The sequence below is a fragment of the Sinocyclocheilus rhinocerous genome, unplaced genomic scaffold (assembly GCF_001515625.1).
Source record: "Sinocyclocheilus rhinocerous isolate Xijiao unplaced genomic scaffold, SAMN03320098_v1.1 scaffold958, whole genome shotgun sequence".
Taxonomy (NCBI): domain Eukaryota; kingdom Metazoa; phylum Chordata; class Actinopteri; order Cypriniformes; family Cyprinidae; genus Sinocyclocheilus; species Sinocyclocheilus rhinocerous.
In genome coordinates, this window is record NW_015650342.1 from 67948 (window position 1) to 89842 (window position 21895).

General features: G+C 40.2%; 1 protein-coding gene across 1 annotated transcript in view; it reads left to right on the plus strand.

The window, feature by feature from the left end:
- Positions 1 to 1134: 1134 nt before the first annotated feature.
- Positions 1135 to 21895, plus strand: part of cfap74 (cilia and flagella associated protein 74) — a 110059-nt gene continuing 89298 nt past the window's right edge. The window contains exons 1-7 of the mRNA XM_016516832.1: positions 1135 to 1213; positions 1327 to 1399; positions 3897 to 4046; positions 4154 to 4258; positions 19323 to 19496; positions 20111 to 20221; positions 20407 to 20509. Of these exons, the coding sequence (XP_016372318.1) occupies positions 1135 to 1213; positions 1327 to 1399; positions 3897 to 4046; positions 4154 to 4258; positions 19323 to 19496; positions 20111 to 20221; positions 20407 to 20509 (795 nt within the window). The remainder of the gene's footprint in view (positions 1214 to 1326; positions 1400 to 3896; positions 4047 to 4153; positions 4259 to 19322; positions 19497 to 20110; positions 20222 to 20406; positions 20510 to 21895) is intronic.

Below are 21895 nucleotides of genomic sequence, written 5' to 3' on the forward strand. Positions count from 1 at the left end.
TTGTTTCATTATATGAATTAAATCATTAATTTCCAAATGTAGTTAAAGAAAAAAGAGAATGTTGGATTAAATTAAAAAAATATTAATAGGAATTAAAAAAAAAAAAAAGGCTACACTAAGAAATAAAGAAACATGGGCAGGTAAAATATATTATGTTTAAGTTTAAGTGTCACTGCTACATACTATGTACCACATTGTAGACGGAGACCCAGCCCCAGCACTCAACCTAAACTGGTCCGGGTCTGCATGGCCATATCTCAGCCAAAATCGGACCAGCCCTTATGGTCCGTAATCGGGACGAATGTGGCTGTGCCGTGTCTCTCAGTGCAAATCGGGCCAAATCCGCGTTGCTGGTTGTTAATAAACGTGTGTTCATCTGAAGAAATTGGCTTAGTACACTAATGATTCGTTGGCACACACAGGACTTGCTGTTTAGTAAATATTAAATATAAATATAAGTTGATTAAACAGTCGCTCAGACTGATTCGAGGTGTTAATTTGGTGAGACTCATCAGACCAGGGGCGTTGCTGGGTTGGAAGAGTTAGGAGATGGAAGAAATAAAACAGCGTGGATTATTTAATCGTGTTCGCGATCTGGCTATTTAAATATCCAAAACAAAAATGAATGAACATGTAAGGTAAGCGGTAATCTACCACAGCCAACAAGTTCTTGACTTTTATTTTTGAATCGGACCGCACAACACAAGGCGCGCTGTGTGTTTACTTGCAGCCAGCCACTACATTTCCCAAGGTACAGTGCGGATCTGTTGCCATAGAAACATAACAACAAAAGGACACGCAGTGACTTCAGACGCTAGAAAATTGACAAGAAAAACTAATAATGTAAGACTTTTCTGCCATAGGAATATATATATATATATTTAGGTTATGGATATCATGCGCGTATACGCTTCCTTTTGACCATAATTTATTTCAAGTCAGAAATAAGTAGACAGACAAATAATAATAGCTTACAAAGAAACACGGCTTCACGTTGAAGTTGTAGTATCAAACATGAGGCTAATCCTCTTGATGTAGCATAAATTAATATTATTTATCTGTATCCAGCGATTGATCATTATCGAGTATTGATTATTCTGTAATTCCTGCAGTTGTTGACTTGGAGACGAGAATATGGCGAACATTGCAGATCTCTCAACACCTGCATCTGAGCAAGAGCCACACAAAATTGGCGCACAGGAGCACACAGACGGTAAGGCTATTTTTAAAGACCACTACAAGCTGTTGTTAGTAGTATTATCATGACTCAGTTAAGAAATATTAAATGTATTTTATAATTTTTTTATTACGTTATGTTTAATTTAGAAATTGGCACGTGGGATGACATCTTCAGGTTTGAGGATGACTTCCCTGATTGGTCCACAGGATTTGACAGCCGGTAGGTGTAAAAATATGGGATGATATTAGGCTCAAAATGATTAATAGATGCACGCACAATTATCCATGTACTGCATAAATTTTATACATGTATCTTACTAACCAAAAACAAATACCTTTCAATTTGAGTCTGTGGAATTCAGGATTAAATGATTGTGCAGCGATTTGTACAAATACAGACATGTTTGCGAATAAAAATGTTTTGTTCTGCATTAATATATCATAAATTGCTAATGCAAAAAGGAATCTATGCATATGTGGATCAGGTGACACGCGTGCATTAATTGACGTCTAGTTCGAGTCGATCTTGTTCGGTTCATTTGGATTTTGAGACTTCATTTTCGCAGTTTACAGCATTTCACGTCCCCCACACACACAACTACCAACATATGTTTTATTGAACTTGTTCTAACTTAACTTGTCTTAAGACACAGAATAGCTTATATTAATTTTGCCAAACAAGAACTTTGTGACGGTTCCTTGGTTTTTTTTTTTTTCTGTAATTCAAAAATTAAATTAAAACTGAACTAGGCTATAGCTACTAAACGAGCGTCTTATAGGCTATAGCCTATTCCGCGCTCAAGCGGATCGCATAAATAGCTAGAACATATTTTATATAAACTACTTATTACTAAACTGTTTTCTGAGTCAGCGTCGGCTGCAAAGATGAAGTTGACTGATGAATGACTTTATTCTCTATATTTAATTATTTTTATTCTCAATATTTTATTTCTACATTTTTCTGGATATTTAATGAGTTTAATCTCGCATTATAGGCTAATGACTTTATTCTGGAGATGTTTTTTGTTTTTTTTTGGCACTCTTCCTTACTCTCATTTGGCACGAATCCAAATGTTTCCATATTCACAATGTTGGCTATTTGAATTTGAATGCTACAGACTATTATTTATTAGGCCTATGTAAACCAGGCTTTGTACTTAACCCGCTTTCCAAAACAAAAAATATATATATGTATATCATGGTCTTCTTCACATGAAAAATCGTCCTCTTCACATGAGCAAATAGGCTATGTGCTTGGCCCGAGCTCAGGCTGAACGGCACGGATTGTACTACAGGCTGTTTTAATTAACCAGTGTATCTAGATTCTATAGTGTAGTGAAAAGGCTGCAGCGTATGCAATGCTGTAGGCCTATATGAAAGGTGCATTTCTCTCATACTGCAGTGCGGAGATGGCTATAATCAGCATTGTCTACTTCATCTTAGCATAATAATAATAATAATAATAATACCCTTCAAGGAAGGAATGACTGACAACGTGCCGTTGAATTACAGAAAGAAAGAAAAAAACAAGGTACCGTCACGAGGTTCTTGTTTGGCAAAATTAATATAAGCTATTCTGTGTCTTAAGACAAGTTAAGTTAGAACAAGTTCAATAAAACATATTTATTTGTCACCTGATCCACATATGCATAGATTCCTTTTTGCATTAGCAATTTATGATATATTAATGCAGAACAGAACATTTTTATTCGCAAACATGTCTGTATTTGTACAAATCGCTGCACAATCATTTAATCCCGAATTCCACAGAATCAAATTGAAAGGCATTTGTTTTTGGTTAGTAAGATACACGTATAAAATGTATGCAGTACATGGATAATTGTGCGTGCATCTATTAATCATTTTGAGTCTAATTTCATCCCATACTAAAATGCATGCTTTTTTATGGAATATTTTGATTGAAGCTACTAGTGAGTGAGACTGTTTTGTTCATGAATGAGGAGACAGGAATAAATGAATGGATAAATTAATAATAAAAAAAATGACTTATTGCATTGCCATCATCAACTCGTTTAGATTTTTTTCAAATATTTGTATTCAGCTGGGTTTATAATAATAATAAAAAGTAACTAGTGCTGAGTAAATATTGGACTAAATGCATGTTTGGGTTTATCTTGAGGGAAGGCGAAGCATTAATATAGCTCTATCACTTGCATCACTCAATGTGTAGATACAGCTATGTTTGCTTTTGTGCTGCAGCATCTTGAAATTAAGCTGGTGTTATGGAGCAAACAACAGTGCATGACACCCTGTTTGGGTCAGGTCATGTCAAATACCATTGTACATGTACAATGTACATTTACATTTAGTCATTTAGCAAATGCTTATATCCAAAATAACTTACAAATGAGGACAATAGAAGCAATCAAAACTAACAAAAGAGCAATAATATATTTTTTTTAACCTTTAAAGTCTAAAACTTAATCATGATACTATACTATACTATACTATACTACATACATTTTTTTAATGATCAAGTAGTATGATGCCATATAATTTTGCCCTCATGAGAGTCTGTTGATTTGCTTGAATGGTGATGTCCCTTCAGAGATATGCCTAGAAGGGATCTTGATATTCTCTAATGAATTCTCTAATGGGAAATTTCTTGTTTCCAAATACAATTTTTAATGACTTGTTAAATGGAGATAGTATTTGTTTTTAGCTGCTGAATAACACGTCATTAAAAAAAAAAACATAACAAAATGTATCTGGAAAACTGAGTTTGTACAAAATGTATCCTCTTCCAGGGATGAACTAAAAGCATTTCAACTTCATGTGACTAACCTGGAGGAATTGAGAGACAAGATTGAGGTGGACATGGAAAGAGAGAGACAATCTGAGAACAGGTAAAAAAACAAAAAAAAAGTGAATCCCACAGAGGTAATTTTGAGAACAAAGGTCACTATAGAAGATAAATTGCTGAATGTCTCTAATTCTGCATTATTCTGTGCAGCGTGGCACTGTTTCGGCTCCGTGCTCAGCACAAGCGTGTGTGCGCTGAGCTGCAGGCGGAAGAAGATCTGGGTGCTCATTTAGCCATGATCTTGAAAGAGCATGAGTGAGTTTTGTATCTACAGTAATGCTATACATACTACTTTGTGGATCTTGATGACTTGCTTTTTTTTGCCTTGATATAGGCCTATTTGTTTTTATCATGATTTTATTTTATTTCTTTATTTTTTCGGTCACACTTTATTTCAAGGTCCAATTCTCGCTATTAACAAACCATTAACTATGACTTTTGCCTCAATAAACTCTTCATTTGCTGCTTATTAATAGTTAGTAATGTAGTTGTTAAGTTTAAGTATTGGCTAGGATTAGGGATGTAGAATATGGTCATGCAGAATATGTGCTTTATAAATACTAATAAACAGCCAATATGTTAATAATAGGCATGCTAATATGCAACTAGTTAATACAGAGAATTGGTCCCTATAATAAAGTGTTACCATCTTTTCTCTAATTATCAGATTCTCAGGCTGTAACTTCTGGAAGTGTAGTAGTTTTTTAGGTTTTTAGCAAACAATGGAAGAAATTTTAATTTATTTTTAAATTTTTTAATTAATTTGAATAATTTCTCAATTGATAAGCAAAAAATTTGACATCAAAACAGACAGTCTATACACCAAACACTCAACATTTCTCTTCAAGAATTAACAAAGTGGTAGTTTGAAGTTCGGTGTTTGAAAAAGCATATCAAACAGAAAGAGAAAGCATGATTTTACATTATTATAGCACTCTATATAAAGCCTATAGACTTAATTCAAGCCACAGAAAGACAAGCGTTTTGCTGAAAGATGCACAACAGAAAATCTGGGTGAAGTTATTATATATTAACAACAATTTAGGGTCAAATGCTGTGGTGCTCATCTAGTGTGCGACCCCATTTACAGTGGCATATGTGACTTGAAGCATCTAATGGACCCGATAGCCTTGTGGGCAGTGCTCACATATGTCAAGTCAAGTCAAGTCAAGTCACCTTTATTTATGTAGCACTTTGAACAATACAGATTGTGTCAAAGCAGCTTTACAGTATTAAATAGGAAAATAGTGTGTCAATAATGCAAAATGACAATAGTAAACACTCAATTTTCAGTTAAAGGCAGTTCATCATTGAATTCAGTGATGTCATCATCCAGCTCAGTTCAGTTTAAATAGTATCTGTGCAATCAAGTCGACGATATCACTGGAAAATAAGTGTATGTAGCATAGTTGTGCTTCATGTGACCTAGGTTTGAGTCCAGTCTCATTTTCCTTTACTTTCTCTGTAATGTCCAGTCCCAGTAAAGGCAAAAATGGCAAAAAAAAAAAAGAAAGAAAGAAGTACCTGGCTGGCTACGATGACTACAATATTGCTCAGACAGTGTCCTGAATGGACAGTACAAACTCACAGGATTCACTATGCACTCTCTTCCACTGCAGCATCAATAGCTGATGCAATGGGAACATTACCATAGGGCCATACCACAAAGTGACTGTATGTTCATCATCCCGTGAATTAGGGATGCACCATAATGAAAATTCTTCGCCGAAGCCGAACAAAATGAAACACTGGGCCGAAAGCTGAAGGCTAAATACCGAACACGGTTTTTCGTGTTTTTTCCCCCATGTATTTTGCCAATTTTTTTCACCATTGCATAAATTAAATAGCAAAAATGTGCTTTTTAATGTTTTGTCTTGCTTTTCATAGAAAACATTAATTACAAAACAACAATTTAAAAATATTTACTTAACACTGAACATTTTTTAACATTCTAGCAGACATACCAACAAAGCACAATTTAACTTAAAATTAATAAGTTAGTAAAATAATATTTTTTGGACATTTTTGAGACCCCCTTCTTAAATCAGGCATGTACTGTACAAATAAATGCAGCCTTGCTGAGCAGAAGAGACTTCTTTTAAAACATTACAAAATATATTTGATCCTAATTTGAACACTATGTGTGAATGTTAAAATAAATGTATTAATAGATCTGTTGTAATTATTATTATCATTATTATTGTCTTACTTTGTTTAATTTTACAGAACAACAGTACAATTACAATACTAACATTTATGAATGTTGATGAAGTTCTTGATTTTTCTCAGCTTTTATTTTGGCAGAAACCCGCAGGAAGGTCTCATTGCTTCTTTTTGTTGACAATAGCAGATTTATAAATGATTCTCATTACAAATTAGGGAAGATGTTTGTTGCACGTATCGCATTGTCACATGCCTTGTAAAAATTCATAAAAATGTTACTGAGCAACTGACGAGTAACTCTGTTTCAGCGCAGATTTTCCTTGCGCTTTGGACTTTGAACCCTGGAGTCTCGAGCTCGTGCAACACTGTTTGAATACATGCAATTCATGCGTGTATTAGAAAACATAACATTCTGCAGTTTATTTATTAATTGTTTAAGGCCATTTCATGATTTCAATCATCATACAGTAACCAGCAACAACCACCACTTCCTCTTCTCATTGAAGACCTGCGATGCAGCACTAAGCACTCTCTCGCTGTCTGTGCTTTTAATGATTTTTGCGTCTTTCTCGGACAGTTTTAAATGCGACATGTTTGCTGCATTATTGTGCGCCTTTATTTGGTCGCGTCACATCATTGTTCGGTACAATTTATTCTGTCTTTTCGCTTATTCGGCCGAACACCAAAATAGTTTTTTTTTGTCCTGGCTTGTGGTGCTTTCCTGATCCTGTCCTCCTCTCTCTGTCCCTAATTTGCTTCCTGTCTATTCTCCACTGTGCAGTATAATAAAGGCAAAAAAACCCCCCAAAAAACTGTAGCCCATCCTACTTAGAAGGTGTCTGTCATAATCCTCATCCGGTGACAGACTGTGACCAACAAAACACCCTGAGTTCAAAACTGGGGTCATGTCCATTGTAACATGGCCTGACAGTACTTGCGCTTAACACTTATTAAGTGGTAAGGATGCCAGCAGGGATGAATTCCTCTGATGCTGACCCATTACTGAAACAGTCCCATGTTAAGCCCAGTAGTACCACTGGTGAAGCTTCTATGATGAGACTCAAAGTCTGCAAAATAAACCTACAGGAATGTCTTGCTCTGTCCTAAACTGATTCAGACAGAGGTGAAACGAGTGGACACGAACAGTAGAAAGTCATTCTTGCATCATGCATGAGTTCAGTTCCAACCCCAGAAGATTTATTCTCAAACCTAGTCTCTAAAGGTGATCAAAAACAAGGTCTCGATGCTGGAACAACACAGCACAAAGTCTCCAGTTGAGTTAAAAATTGGATAGCATACCCTTCTCTAGGGTTTAGAGAACCTTACAAAACATGAGGGGTCCAGCATGCACCACACCCTGTTGTAACCACAAGAACCAAGTAGTGCTTGTGAGAATTAGGGTTGGGCGATGTCATATCCAAAAATCATATCACATTCTTATAACACACAATCACGATTCACGATCTGAATCACAATCTTCCAAATTTTGAGATGTACTATTGAGTAGTGTTGGGTCCATGTTCACCTTGTCGAGTCTGTGTCGAGACCTTGTTTTTAATCAATGGAGTTTGAGTGGGAGATGTTTATTAATGTCTTTTTATTTTAATTTTATGTTGTTACTTATTTTTGTATATTTTATATTAAACATGACTTGGATTCGTCTGTACTCTGAAAAATTTCTGAGTCCAAAATGTCCAAGTTCATTCACAATTGCAGTCCGAGTCTGAGTCTGTCACGTTGCGCCTACAGTGAGGAGCGAGGAACAAGGAGTGAGGAACAAGGAACGAGGAGAACGCTGGAGAATCAGGATGCACAGTGTTTATTGACATTGAAACCACAGGAATCACACGTAGGACACAGGGATTTACGATCAATACCGGACGGGAAACGAGGGGCAGAAAACACTTTAAAGACACTGAAACTAATGGGACACACCTGGGAGCAATGGAACAGAACGGGGAACACCTTGAACAAATGATAACACAATCAGGACAGGAACAGGAACAGGAAGACCAAATAAGGAAATAATCATAACATGGAGCACGTGGGGGAAGGAAACACACACAGACACAGAACAGAGTCTGACATTACTCCCCCCTAGAATTACTAACAATTCCAACAGGGAGGGGGGTTGGGCGCCCTGGAGGCTGGTGCAGGACTGGGACACGAGGAATACCTCCAGGGCGGATCAGGCAGTCCAGGGTGCCATGGCGGCACAGGGAGCTCAGGGGCCCTGGCGGAGCAGGGAGCTCGGGGCGCCATGGCAGAGCAAGCAGACTAGGAAGCCATGGCGGAGCAGGCAGACTAGGAAGCCATGGCGGAACAGGGAGCTCGTGGAGCCATGGCGGAGCAGACAGTTCAGAAGGCCATGGCGGAGTAGGGAACTCAGGAGGCCATGGCTGGACGGCCTCCGTGGCCTTGGCCTTGTCCTCGCCACTCGGCCTGGCCACTACAGACGGACCCATACTACCCCTCCCCCCCAAAAAAATACTTGCGTAGGCCTAACTCGGGAACAGTGGCCCTCCCTGGGCTTGACTTGGAGACTGGAGCCTTCCTTGGGCGGGACATGGGAAATGGAGCCCTTTCTGTGCTAAACTCGGGGACTGGAGCCTTCTTTGGGCTAAACTCGGGGACTGGAGCCTTCTCTTGGCTAAACTCAGGGGACAGGAACCCTCTCTGGGCTAAACTCGGGGACTGGTGCCCTCTCTGGCCTAGACTCGGGGACTGGTGCCCTCTCTGGGCTAGACTCGGGGACTAACTCGGGCTGGAGCCGACACTGGAGCGAGCTCTGGGGCTGGAGCCGACCGACTTCTCGTCCTTCGATTCCCCTTTAGGTTTGGCGGGCTTGACTTCGGAGCAGCCGACGGGCTTGACAGCAGAGATTTCAGCGGGCTTGAGCGAGTGGCGGCCCGCGAACTTGACTTTGGAGCGGCCGGAGGGCTGGAGAGAGCCACGGCCAGCGGACTTGACGGCGGGCTGGTTCTGGCTCGGGCCCGGACACTCCCCAGACACCGGTAGATCCCTTCCCTCCAGCATAGTCCCTTGGTGTCTGGGAGGTCCATGAGGCGATGGTAGTTGGCCCTGAGCCAGAACAGAGAATTGATGGTGGCATCATCCAATGCCGTCGCAGTGGCTAGCCCGCAGAATTCCCAGGCATACTCGAAGAAGGGGAGCTCTCTGCGGGCTAAGGTGGAGAAACGAGCAGATTTCCATGATCGCGGGGGGGACAAGAAAACAAAAGAGTTTAAACAAACGGAAACAAAATGGGGAGAAGGGGCGCTGCATACTTTCTCTTTGTGTCCGGTATTCTGTCACGTTGTGCCTATGGTGAGGAGCGAGGAACAAGGAGCGAGGAACAAGGAACGAGGAGAACGCTGGAGAATCAGGGTACACAGTGTTTATTGACATTGACACCACAGGAATCACACGTAGGACACAGGGATTGACGATCAATACCGGACGGGAAACGAGGGGCAGAAAACACTTTAAATACACTGAAACTAATGGGACACACCTGGGAACAATGGAACAGAACGGGGAACACCTGGAACAAATGATAACACAATCAGGACAGGAACAGGAAGACCAAATAAGGAAATAATCATAACATGGAGCACGTGGGGGAAGGAAACACACACAGACATGGAACAGAGTCTGACAGAGTCCGAGTCCAAGTACCCCAACTCTACTACTGAGAAAATCCAGTCAAGAGCAGTCAGTGATTTTCTTGTTGTCAGCAGCAGGTATTGGCATTAGCAGGTGTAGGGTTTAGGACCGAATGCATACTGATGCTGACATGCATAGGGCTGGGTTTTGACACAAATTTCACGATTTGATTCGATTCTGATTCTGATTCACAAGCTTGCAATTTGATTTCTGATTTTATACGATATCAATTATTCTGGATATATTAGGTACAGTACATGCCAAATTTTATCAAGGAAAAACATGTCTCAAGGAACATTGCTTAGCTGTTGTATTGTCGTCTTTGTGCGGTTGAAACACTCAGCGTTTACATGAGACAGGATATGGATTTCGGTAAGTTGTACTCTTTCTTTTAACATACCTTCAGATGTTTATTCATGTTTATTTCGTGCTGAAACTGGTATTAACGCGGAAGAGATGATCAGTTCACGCGCTGCTGCTTCTCTTGAACTGAAGCGTTACAGCAATCAGTCACTCCACATTAAACAGTGTCAAAACAGCATTTATTGTTTGAAAACTAATAAAATAGACCAAATTTGAGACTTGGTTTCATATAAAAAGCAATAAAACACAAAGCTTATTGTGATGTATTGGATAGGAGGTGCACTACAATGTTCCATTCATTAACTGAAAACAGGCTAGACTAATTGATTCGTAAAAATGGGAATCGATTAAAGGGATAATTCACCCCAAATGAAAATTCCGTTATTAATTACTCACCCTCATGTTGTTCCAAAAAGACTTTCGTTAATCTTCGGAACAGAAATTAAGATATTCTTGATAAAATCCGATAGCTTTCTTGTCCCTCCATAGACAGCAAGGGTACTACCACGGTCAAGGCACAGACACGCAGTAAGGACATTGGTAAAATAGTCCATGAAACATCAGTGGTTCAACCATAATTTTACAAAGCTATGAGAATACTTTTTGTGTGCAAAGAAAACAAAAATAATGACTTAATTCAACAATTCTTTTCCTTGACTGTGGTAGTACCCTTGCTGTCTACGGAGGATCAGAGAGCTCTCGGATTAGTAGCAGTAGACTGCATTTGACAGTAGTCATGTTACATGGTTTAACTAATTTGGATGTTAAGTTTAGGCTTTTAAGCTGGTGCGAAATTGCACTGCTTTAAAGAAAAGGAAATGCATATTTTGATTATCACATTTTCATAATAGTTGGAAGCCAAATGTGAAATTGAAAGTAAAATCCATTGCACAGCCTTACTGCTAGCTCACATTGATACGTCATCATGCATGAAAGACACGTGGTAGATGTGTGATAATTTGGCCAGTCAGCACAGCCATCTAGTTGGCACACAGCAAAATCCTCAGTGTTAAATTAACACTGCTCAGTGTTTGTATAATCCACACTCAGAGTGTTAAAAAAGTAACACTGAAGCAGCGTTAAAGTTAATGAGATAATTAGTTGATTAATTGGGTGATGATTGAGCATTAGTGATGAACACCTGCTGTTAACAAGCAGAACTACTGAAAGAAAGAAAAACAAGAACAGAAAAAAGAGACGAGACGAGCAGAATTACAAGAACTACAAACAACTAGACAAGCAACATTACCAGCTTCACGCATTGATAACCAGATTGACTTTAGATGTTTTAGTTTTGTTTGAAGTTACCATTCTAGAGGTCAGTGTTTGCTTTAGTTGGGCTCTTGACCCCTGACTTTAAAACACCACTCGCTTTGTGTTTTTTTACTATACCAAGCCTGAGCGAGTGGTCTAAGGCACGCCTGCCAGCAGACGATCCCAGGGAAGATTTCGCCACATTTGTGGAGTGGGTGTTGGTGAATAGTGGATCACCATTCACCGTCTGCCCCGCCGAAGAGGACTTCACCAGCCCCACTACCGACCCAGAGCCCAGCCAGCCATCACTCCGCTACATGGATAGTACTCCAGAGCCCACAGCAGACGGAGAGCCTGTACACGCTATGATCAAGGAGCCAGCACTAACGGATGCGACAGAGCCAAACTTCGCCCCATAGCCCAAGCTTGATGAAACGTCTGACCAGGTGCATGAGTCAGCAATATGGAGTCGTCGGAGTCCTCGTCGAGATCGAGGGAGCTGATAGGGACTCCACCCACACTCCAGCTACTGAGGTTGAGCTGCAACTGGCCTCTGGGAACTTTTATGAGGAACTTATTTGAGGAGGATTTTATTGACTGGTTTGGAAAGGTTGTTTCCAATTCCCCTGAACCTCCAGTGTTTCCTGAATCTCCTGCGTCTCCATTGGTTTCCACTAAGCCAGTTTTTCCCAACCGGGGTGCCATCTGTCAAGAGCAGGGGTGCCGTGTAAAAAAAAATATTTTTAATATTTTTAAATTGCTAAAATGTTCAAAAAAGCATCTATTATATAATATCCATTTATGATGTAGAAATTCCGGCTGCCGATAATTAGTTCACCGCTCAGGTTTCACTTTCACGTGGTGTGATGCTCTGCGTATTATCTATGCGTGTGCGCTCCGCTCAGTCGCTCAACTCATATACCGTTGCACATCGTTCATGCTCTTCGTTAGACCTACCTGAAAAACTAAAAAGCAATTTATTTCATTTGTAGGCCTATCGTTATTTTTTATTTGTGCTATCATTAGTAATTTCTTTATTTGTTCTTATTTTATTACTGACTGCTTACTTGTAATTTTCTATTCAATTCAAAGTTTGAAATCAAGCTATCTCGTGCAACAACGTGCAGTATCTATCTACTGCAACAAAATGACCCCACTGTAAAATCAAAAATACACTGAGTGAGCAAAAATTTGTGAGATAGCTAGTTATAATGGTAATTAAACAATGTTTACATATGAATAAAAGCCTACATTAAAATCTGTCATATAAATTGGTCTCTTCATTAGAAATTAGCCTACTGATTGCCACCATTGATGGACAAAAAAATGTAATAATATAAAAAATATCTGTATGACACTATATTCTGCAGTTCTTCCCTGCTGTGCCGAATATCTATACTTTTCAAAGTAAAAATTAATGTATTGTGACAAAATCAATTTTGTAGGGTGCCACAAATTTGTTAAAATTTCCAAAGGGTGCCGCGACTAAAAAAAGGTTGGGAAACACTGCACTAAGCTACTGTTCACCTGTGTTCCCTCCCAGCCTCCCTCTGCTGCCTCCTCTCCTAAAGCCAGCCAGTTCCTCATCCCTGTCTTCACTGGTTCCTGTCAGTCCCTGAGCTCACCCTCAGTCAGTGCCATCTGGGTGCTTTGATCCGCCTCGGGCCTTCCAGTCTCCAGCTCCACCTAGGTGTGAGGATCCCCAGTCTCTGCCTCCAGCCTCCGAGGCCTGGATTCCACCTCGGTTCTTTGACCGATCGTCTCCACCTTGGCTCCTAGTTCCTTCATCTCCACTGTGGCCCATCATCCCACTGGCTCCACCGTGCTCCCTTGTCCTTCTGGCTCTGCCTTGGTCAGTCGTCGACCCTTCTCCTTCCCTCCTGCTTCACCTTGGTCCTCTGTTGCTCCGGTTCTGCCGCTGTCTTCTGAATCCCCGCCTCTGCCTCGGGTCACCTGAGCCATCAGCTCCGCCTTGGCCCTCCGGATCCTCGGTGTCTCCCTGGCTCTGCGGTTCTCCGTCCTGGGCTCCTCTTCCACAGGCTCCGTCTCTGCCAGACGGCTCCCTGGTTCTCCACCATGGCTTCTCCCTCCGGCGACTCCCCCGTGGACCGCTGTCCTGGCTGCCGTCTGGGTCAAGTCAAGTCAAGTCACCATTATTTATATAGTGCTTTTTACAGTGCAGATTTTGTCAAAGCAGCTTTACAGTATTAAACAGGAAAATAGTGTGTTTAAATAGTGTTTCGTTCTCCTTTGGCCAGACGAAATCAGGAGTTTAATTCTAGGCTGCAACAAAGTCAGATTGTGCAGAGGATATATCTGGTTCCTGTGGTCTTGTCCTGATGGCCGTCTAGGTGAGGAGGTCTTCGGAGGGGATCTGTCTCTGGGGCTCATCTAGTTGTCCTGGTCTCCACTGACATTCAGGGCTGTCAAGGTTGTCTCTAGGTGCTCATCCACCATCTGGTCTGGATACAGACTGGATCCAGGTGGCTGCAGTGACCATCTGATCTGCATACAGTCTGGATCTGGTGGCTACGATGACCTCGGAATCCTTTAAGAGATTTGAATTATAGAGATGTGTTAGTGTGTTATGTGTAAGCCAGGTTAAAGAGATGGGTTTTTAATCTAGATTTAAACTGACAGAGTGTGTCTGCCTCCCAGACAGTGTTAGGTAGATTGTTCCATAGTTTGGGAGCTAAATAGGAAAAGGATCTGCTGCCCGCAGTTGATTTTGATATTCTAGGTATTATCAAATGGCCAGAGTTTTGAGATTGTAGCGGACGTGAAGTACTATAATGCAGTAAGAGCTCGTTCAAATACTGAGGTCCTAACCATTCAGGGCTTTATAGGTAATTAGCAAGATTTTAAAATGTATACAATGTTTAATAGGGAGCCAGTGCAGTGTTGACAGAACTGGGCTAATAGTAATATGTTCATACTTCTTGGTTTAGTAAGAACTCTAGCTGCTTTCGAATTTCTATTTTTGCTTTCTATTTTGGCTTTCGAAGGAATGATTGCTATCAAATAGCACACCTAGGTTCCTAACTGATGACGAAGAATTGACAGAGCAGCCATAAAGTATTAGACAGTGTTCTAGGTTATTACATGTGGATGTTTTTGGTCCTATAATTAACACTTTGTTTAGTTTTCAGAATTTAACAGTAAGAAATTACTAGTCATACAGTTTTTTTATATCAACTATGCATTCCGTTAGTTTTGCAAATTGGTATGTTTCGTCGGGCCGCGAAGAAATGTAGAGCTGAGTATCATCAGCACAACAGTGAAAGCTAACACCATGTTTCCTAATAATATCTCCCAAGGGTAACATGTAGAGTGAGAAAAGTAACGGTCCTAGTACTGAGCCTTGAGGTACTCCATACTGCACTTGTGATTGGTATGATACCTCTTCATTCACTGCCACGAATTGATAGTGGTCAGATAAGTATGATTTGAACCATGCCAATGCACTTCCTCTAAAGGCCGGGACACACCAAGCCGATGGTCAGCTGTCGGCCAACATCAGGCCGTCGGTGAGCGTCTGTCGGGCTAGTTTGTTTGGTGTGTTCCACTCGGCGGCTCTCGTCGAGCTTACGGCGGCGGGAAAATTAAAGTGAAAGTAATGAAAACGAGAAAGTAAATGAAAGCGGCACTGGCAGAAGCAACCCTCTACGCACACCTTGGCAATATAATCGCCATTGGCTAGTAAATTTTTTTGTTTACTCGCCAGACTAATATACTATTTTACATTAGAACTAAAACTTGGTAACCATGAATGAATGCATATTTGTTATTTTAACTGAACTTAGGACTGGTGGTGGTGTTTAAGATATTGTTGGTCATAGGTAATAGTAATTATTATTAAAAGATACTACTACTACTGTTATTATCTGCTGGGTTCATGAATATTAATCACGTTGTCAGCTTTCCCTCGAACTGATTTGCTGAAATTAAAACAGGGACGGTAATAGATTAAATGTAGCGCGTCGATTCAGCGTGGTATGCAAGACTCTCGCTCTCTCTTTGCATGTGTGAGAAACACAGCGCTATTGTGGTGTCGTCTGCCGCTCGTCTGAGGAACCACACTTAGTCTTGAGTTTCGATGCCAGAAGATACATTTTATTTCATGATCAATGAGAATAAAACGGAGATGCTCTCTGCAGCAAAACATCTCCAGAATGATCATCTTGTCTTCTTTTTATACAGTTCTGACTTTAAGGCGTTTTCCATACATAGAATGGTTCCTTTGTGCATACAGTTCGATATTTCCCTAGAGAAGGGGTTCTTGTTATGGTAAAGAAAGAAGGCCCCCACTTATGTTTCCCAGATGTTTCTAATCTTAGGGCCTGTCTACTTTAGCCACGTAGGCCTGTTTTTACACACAGGCATATGGGATTATAATGGAAGTATAACTGGATATTTAAATGGCTATATTCATAATGATTATACTTGATTAATTCCTATTTGGATTAATAAAAATCTTCTACACTATCAGTAAAGCGACGGCGAGTCGTGCGCCTTCACACTAGTTTACGGTACGTCAAATACAGGTGCGCTGCGTGCTACATACTGCGCATCCATTGAGTACATGACATGATCCATTGAGCGCATCCAAATAGTACAGATCGCTTGACGGAGAGCGAAACTCTCAAGCGCTTAGTCAGCGTGTTTATCGAGTGAAAATCTGTGTTGAATGCCTCTCACACACATACTGGCGTGTAAAATCTAAGAATTTATTAGCCAATGGCTAATGTTAGACATTATTTAGTCGCCCAGAATAAGATTTAGTCGCATATGCGAGTGATTTACTCGCAATGTAGAGGGTTGCAGAAGGCTGTTCTTATGTTACGTGATCTTACCCAGGCATTCCAATATGCGAATATTTTCATAAGAATATGAGCCGCTTAAAATGTTAAAGTTATCAGCATAGCTAATATTCTAAATGGTAAGAAAGCGCTGCTTTGTTTACGCTTCATATATCTTCATATATCGCCTATATCATTGTTTCGGTTTCTTTTGAATGACGAATATTTACTAAGGATGGCTGATGATATAGACAGCTAATTCCTCTCAGGCAGGCGCAGAACACACGTGTTAGTTTGCAGTCGGCTGTAGTATGAGTAGTGTGTTCAAGCACAGCTTTTTGGTCCGACGTTGCTGACGCTAGGCGACAACACCGTCGACTTTCATCGCCGCTAGTTCTTTGAAGTCAGCTTGGTGTGTGGCCTTAATGCCAACATAATTTTCTAGTCTATGCAAAAGAATGTTGGTCGATAGTGTCAAACGTGGCACTAAAATCCAGTAGCACTAATAGAAAGAAACAACCACGATTGGATGATAAGAGCAGGTCATTTGTAACTCTAATGAGAGCAGTCTCAGTACTATGATGCGGTTTAAATCCTGACTGGAAATCCTCACAGATACCATTTTTCTTTAAGAAGGAACATAGTTATGATGATACTACCTTTTCTAGTATCTTTGACAGAAAAGAGAGATTCGAGATCGCTCTGTAATTACTTAATTTGTTGGGGTCAAGTCTGGGTCTTCTCCTGGCTCCTCCCACCGTCTACTTTATACCGTCTACTCTATATTTGTCAGACTCTGTTCCTTGTTTTGTGTGTGCTTTGCTCCCCATGTGCCTTCCTTGCCCTTATTTGGTCCTTCCGGTTCCTGTCCCCATTTAGTTCTATTAGTTCCAGGTGTTCCTTGTTATTAATTATCCTCCTCACCTGTCTGCCCCTTGTTATCTGCCCTATTTGAGTTCTAGCCCGTTCTGTTCTCCCTCGTCTGGAATTGTATATGTCTACCCTTGCTACGTGTGTTTTCTTTGTTCCCTGGAAGTTCATTAAAATCTATATGTTTGAATTCCACTCCTCGTCTCCTCGCTCCTTCGTCTCTGTGCTCCTCACAGTAGCGAAACGTGACAATATTCCTGTTTTCTCCCTGTTTTTTATTGATAGATCTTACTTAGACTCTACTCCTTTGTCGTGCTCTCTTTATGCTTGACAGCCCATAACCACCCCTATTGAAAACTAAGGCACAACTCCTGTGCTCAGAAGGTATCAGAACATGAGCAAGAAAAACTATTGTTTAAAACACACCGTTATAAAATACAGAACACAGCATAATGGAAGAGCCCAGCATACACCATGGGGACACAACCTGTTGTAACCATGACACTGTAGTCACGTGAACCAAGGCACAACTACTTTGCTCTGAAGGCTTTTTGCACACTGCATGACAGAAAAAAAAAACAGATTAAAACACAGATGAACTGTTGTCTTCCGAAATGCAAAATGTGGAACTGGCACAGCAGAATCTCATGGACAAGGAGGAGAAAGCCAGATACACAATGTCAGCACAGTTCTTCAATGTAGTTAATACTTCATTATTATGCGCCTCTTCCAATATAGTAGTTCATATTATACCTGTTCTGTCTGAATACTCGATTCTAATTGGCTGGCAGGTATGCATTAAAACTTAGGTAGTTCCAAGTCAGTTTAATCGCCATTCTATATTTATGCGCTGCTTTAAAGGGTTAGTTCTCCCAAAAATGAAAATTAGCCCGTGTTTTACTTACCCTCAAAGCATCCAAGGAAAAAAAAGTATACTTGAATGCACTAAAAAATACTTAAATACCAGCAAGTACATTTGCAGTACATTCTTATTTTTTTTGTGCTAAATAAAAATTTAAAAATTATACACTATAAATACACTAATTAAAAGTATATTTCTACTTCAGTAGTACTTCAGTGCAATTGCAAAAGTATACTAAATACCACTGAGATTTAAATTTATTTTTAGTGCATTGAAATAAAGTATACTACTGCAAAAATATACAGAGGACTTTTATTAGTGTATTTCCTAAAAGTGTGCTTTGAAGGATTTAAAAATTAGTTCAATGTTAGTAAACTTTTATATAGTTATCCTAAGTTCTATTATGGATGCGCTCGCTTTATTTGACGTCTTTTGGACAGTTGAAAAAAAACCCCACTACTCCCATTCTAAAGCTTGGAAGAGCAAGGATCATTTTTAATAACTCCGATTGGATTCGTATGAAAGAAGAAAGTCATATACACCTAGGATGCCTTGAGGGTGAGTAAAACATGGGCTAATTTTCATTTTTGGGCGAACTAACCCTTTAATTGACGCACACAAACGCACGCACACAGAGATCGGAGATCGTGCTGCGTGCACACAGAAACATTGAGGAGCACAGAACACACGCTGTTTTTGAAGTAACTAAACTCACATCTTCATTGTTTGTAGAGAGATACACACAGACGCAGGTAATTCCCACACACAACTTTCATCTCTCTCTCTCTCTGTCTCTCTCTCTCTCTCTCTCTCTTTCAGTAATTAATTCAAATAAATGGTAAAATTCATTCAAATAAATGTGATCTTACCACACTACTTCATCTTTGTGTCTGTTTTAAAGTGGGCAGAATGCTGGATCTAATGAGCCGTAACTGACAAAAATAACCAGCATTTTTACCCTTCCAGTCAAATAGTGTTAACAGTTAACACTATTGACAGTTAACAGTTAAACTGTTGCAAAAACTGTTTTAACTTGTCAATGCTGGCAAATGACCATGGTATAAATGGGACAATGCATGGCTAGCTGTGCATTAAATTATTTTAATGCATGACGTGGAGGCAAATAACCACCCGAAGCACAGATTGAATAGGTGATTGTATGTTAGTGAGGTCTTATGTATGATGTTGTATTTTTTTAAGTTTTGTTGCAGTTATGCAATTATACAATGTTTATCAAACTCCTTTTTTACACTGCATGATTTAATATACAAATCATAGTTGAAAGCCCTTAATATACATACTGTTGTTGGGAATGTAGATTGTAATTGGCCCTTTTTTTCAGGCTGGAGCTATGCCAGGTGGAAGTAGAACTGGGCCGCTTCTCGTCTCTGCGTCAGGAGCTTGAGCTGGAGGAGAAGAACGTCCAGTCTCAGGACAAGAAGAAACAAAAGCTCAGACTCCAACGAGAGAAGCATGTTATCAAAGAACGTAGACATAAAGCACAACATGACAAAATGTAAATTGAATATGAAATGTGTCACACAATTACACAAAGCTTTCATCACATACACAGCAGTTTTCTTTGAACATAGACAAATAACTTAGCCTGCCCTGAGCCATTTAACAGTTTAAGTCATGTCACTTTTAGACTTGTTGTTGAATTTTTACCTGATGGAAAGTACAGTAGAACAGGCAAAAAAATTGCATAGATTTTCAAAGGAGGCTATGCAATGTGAACACATTTACATTTACAGTAGACACCAAAGTGCCTTAAAGCAATTAGGAAGGAAACTATTTCATATAGGAAGCTATTTGTTATTTTTCTTTACCAAAAGAACAATTTAAGTAAAAAAAAAAAAGCTAATCTTATTTGACTCTTCTGTCTTAAAATTATCTTGGCAGATTACTTATTGTAAGTTTACACAAAGTAAATAGTCTTTAACCTACTGCCAACAAGGAGAATGGCCTCTTTTTTTTTTAGTAACCCTACAGTACAGCTACAGAACCTGGCATCACAGAGGCGAGTTGTATGTGGGCAAACACCACTTAAAAAGCTTTTAATTTAAAATTTCTTAATGTTTGTTAATTTTTCAGACAACAATGTTGTTTGTGTGATCTTCCATGTGACAGAGAATATAACAAGGCTTTACAATTGGAGTTGGATGTTCAGAGTAAACAACAGCAACAGGCTCTTGCTAGCCATCGCAAAGTGGCTGTCTACCTCAAACAGACGTTACAGAGGTAGTTACAGCATATTTTATTTTGTATTTATATTTATATTTATTTTATTTTATATTTATTACATTTTATTTTATATTTACAACTTTTATTATTCTGATTTCATATTTGTTGCCAGTCTAAAATTTAATATGGTGTATTCCAAAGAATGAAATATATAACTTATTCTTAGAGCTCTTGTGTTCTAGGATGAAACAGAAAGAGGCTGAGGCAGAAGAGAGGAGGAAGGAGCTAATAAAGAAGAGGCAGACAGCAGTGATGACACTTAAAGCCAGTTTTGCTGCAAGTCAGGTACTCAATTCAGTCGTATGTGTTGTTTGTTCAGTTAGGAGTTGTGACATGTCTGTGGAAGCAGAATCTGAAGAATTACACTATTATTAAATTGTAATATGTGTGTAATGCCTTAATCATGGTGCTCCATGGGGCCAAGTCAGGCTCAACCTGAACTAACAGCATGGGACTCACTAACCTCCTTGTGGGTTCATCACCTTCAAGGAGATGCTTAGACTAAAGCAAAGGCTTAGACCAAAGGCTTTAACGGCAATGTTGGTGATGACAGAGAGGAGTGACTGGGAAGAATGGCCTACTTGATTTGAACCTGAGCTGTGTTCTGTTGTTGGACATTTGTTCTCATCTTGGATTGGCCATAATAAACAAATAGTAGGTGGGAAATAGGAACATTTGGCAGAAGATCCTGTTAAGAAGATTTTTAACTTCCACCTCTGGAGGAAGTATTCCTTCATCCCTAGGTAGACTGGAGACATGGAGTCTGAGTGGAACCTGTTTAAATTAACAACAGGTGCACTAGATGGGCAACAATGGGACAACCCCCAAAACAGGAATGGTTTTACAGTTGAAGGCCACTGACATTTTTCCCTACTCATCTTTTCTGACTGTTTTTCACTAGTTTTGCATCTGGCTAGGACCAGTGTCACTACTGGTAGCATGAGGCGATACCTGGACCCTACAGAGGTTGCACAGGCAGTCCAAATCCTCCAGGATGGCACTTCAATACGTACCATTGCCAGAAGGTTTGCTGTGTCTCCCAGCACAGTCTCAAGAGCATGGAGGAGATTCCAGGAGAGAGGCACTTACTCTAGGAGAGCTGGACAGAGCTGTATAAGGTCCTTAACCCATCAGCAGGACCGGTATCTGCTCCTTTGTGCAAGGAGGAACAGGATGAGCACTGCTAGATCCCTACAAAACAACCTCCAGCAGGCCACTGGTGTGAATGTCTCTGACCAAACAATCAGAAACAGACTTCATGAGGGTGGCCTGAGGGCCCGACGTCCTCTAGTAGGCCCTGTGCTCACTGCCCGGCACCGTGGAGCTCGATTGGCATTTGCCCTTGAACACCAGAAGTGGCAGGTCCGCCACTGGCGCCCTGTGCTTTTCACAGATGAGAGCAGGTTCACCCTGAGCACATGTGACAGACGTGAAAGGGTCTGGAGAAGCTGTGGAGAATGTTATGCTGCCTGTAACATCGTTCAGCATGAACGTTTTTGTGGTGGGTCAGTGATGGTCTGGGGAGGCATATCCATGGAGGGATGCACAGACCTCTACAGGCTAGACAATGGTACCCTGACTGCCATTAGGTATCGGGATGAAATCCTTGGAACCATTGTCAGACCCTACGCTGGTGCAGTGGGTCCTGGGTTCCTCCTGGTGCACGACAAT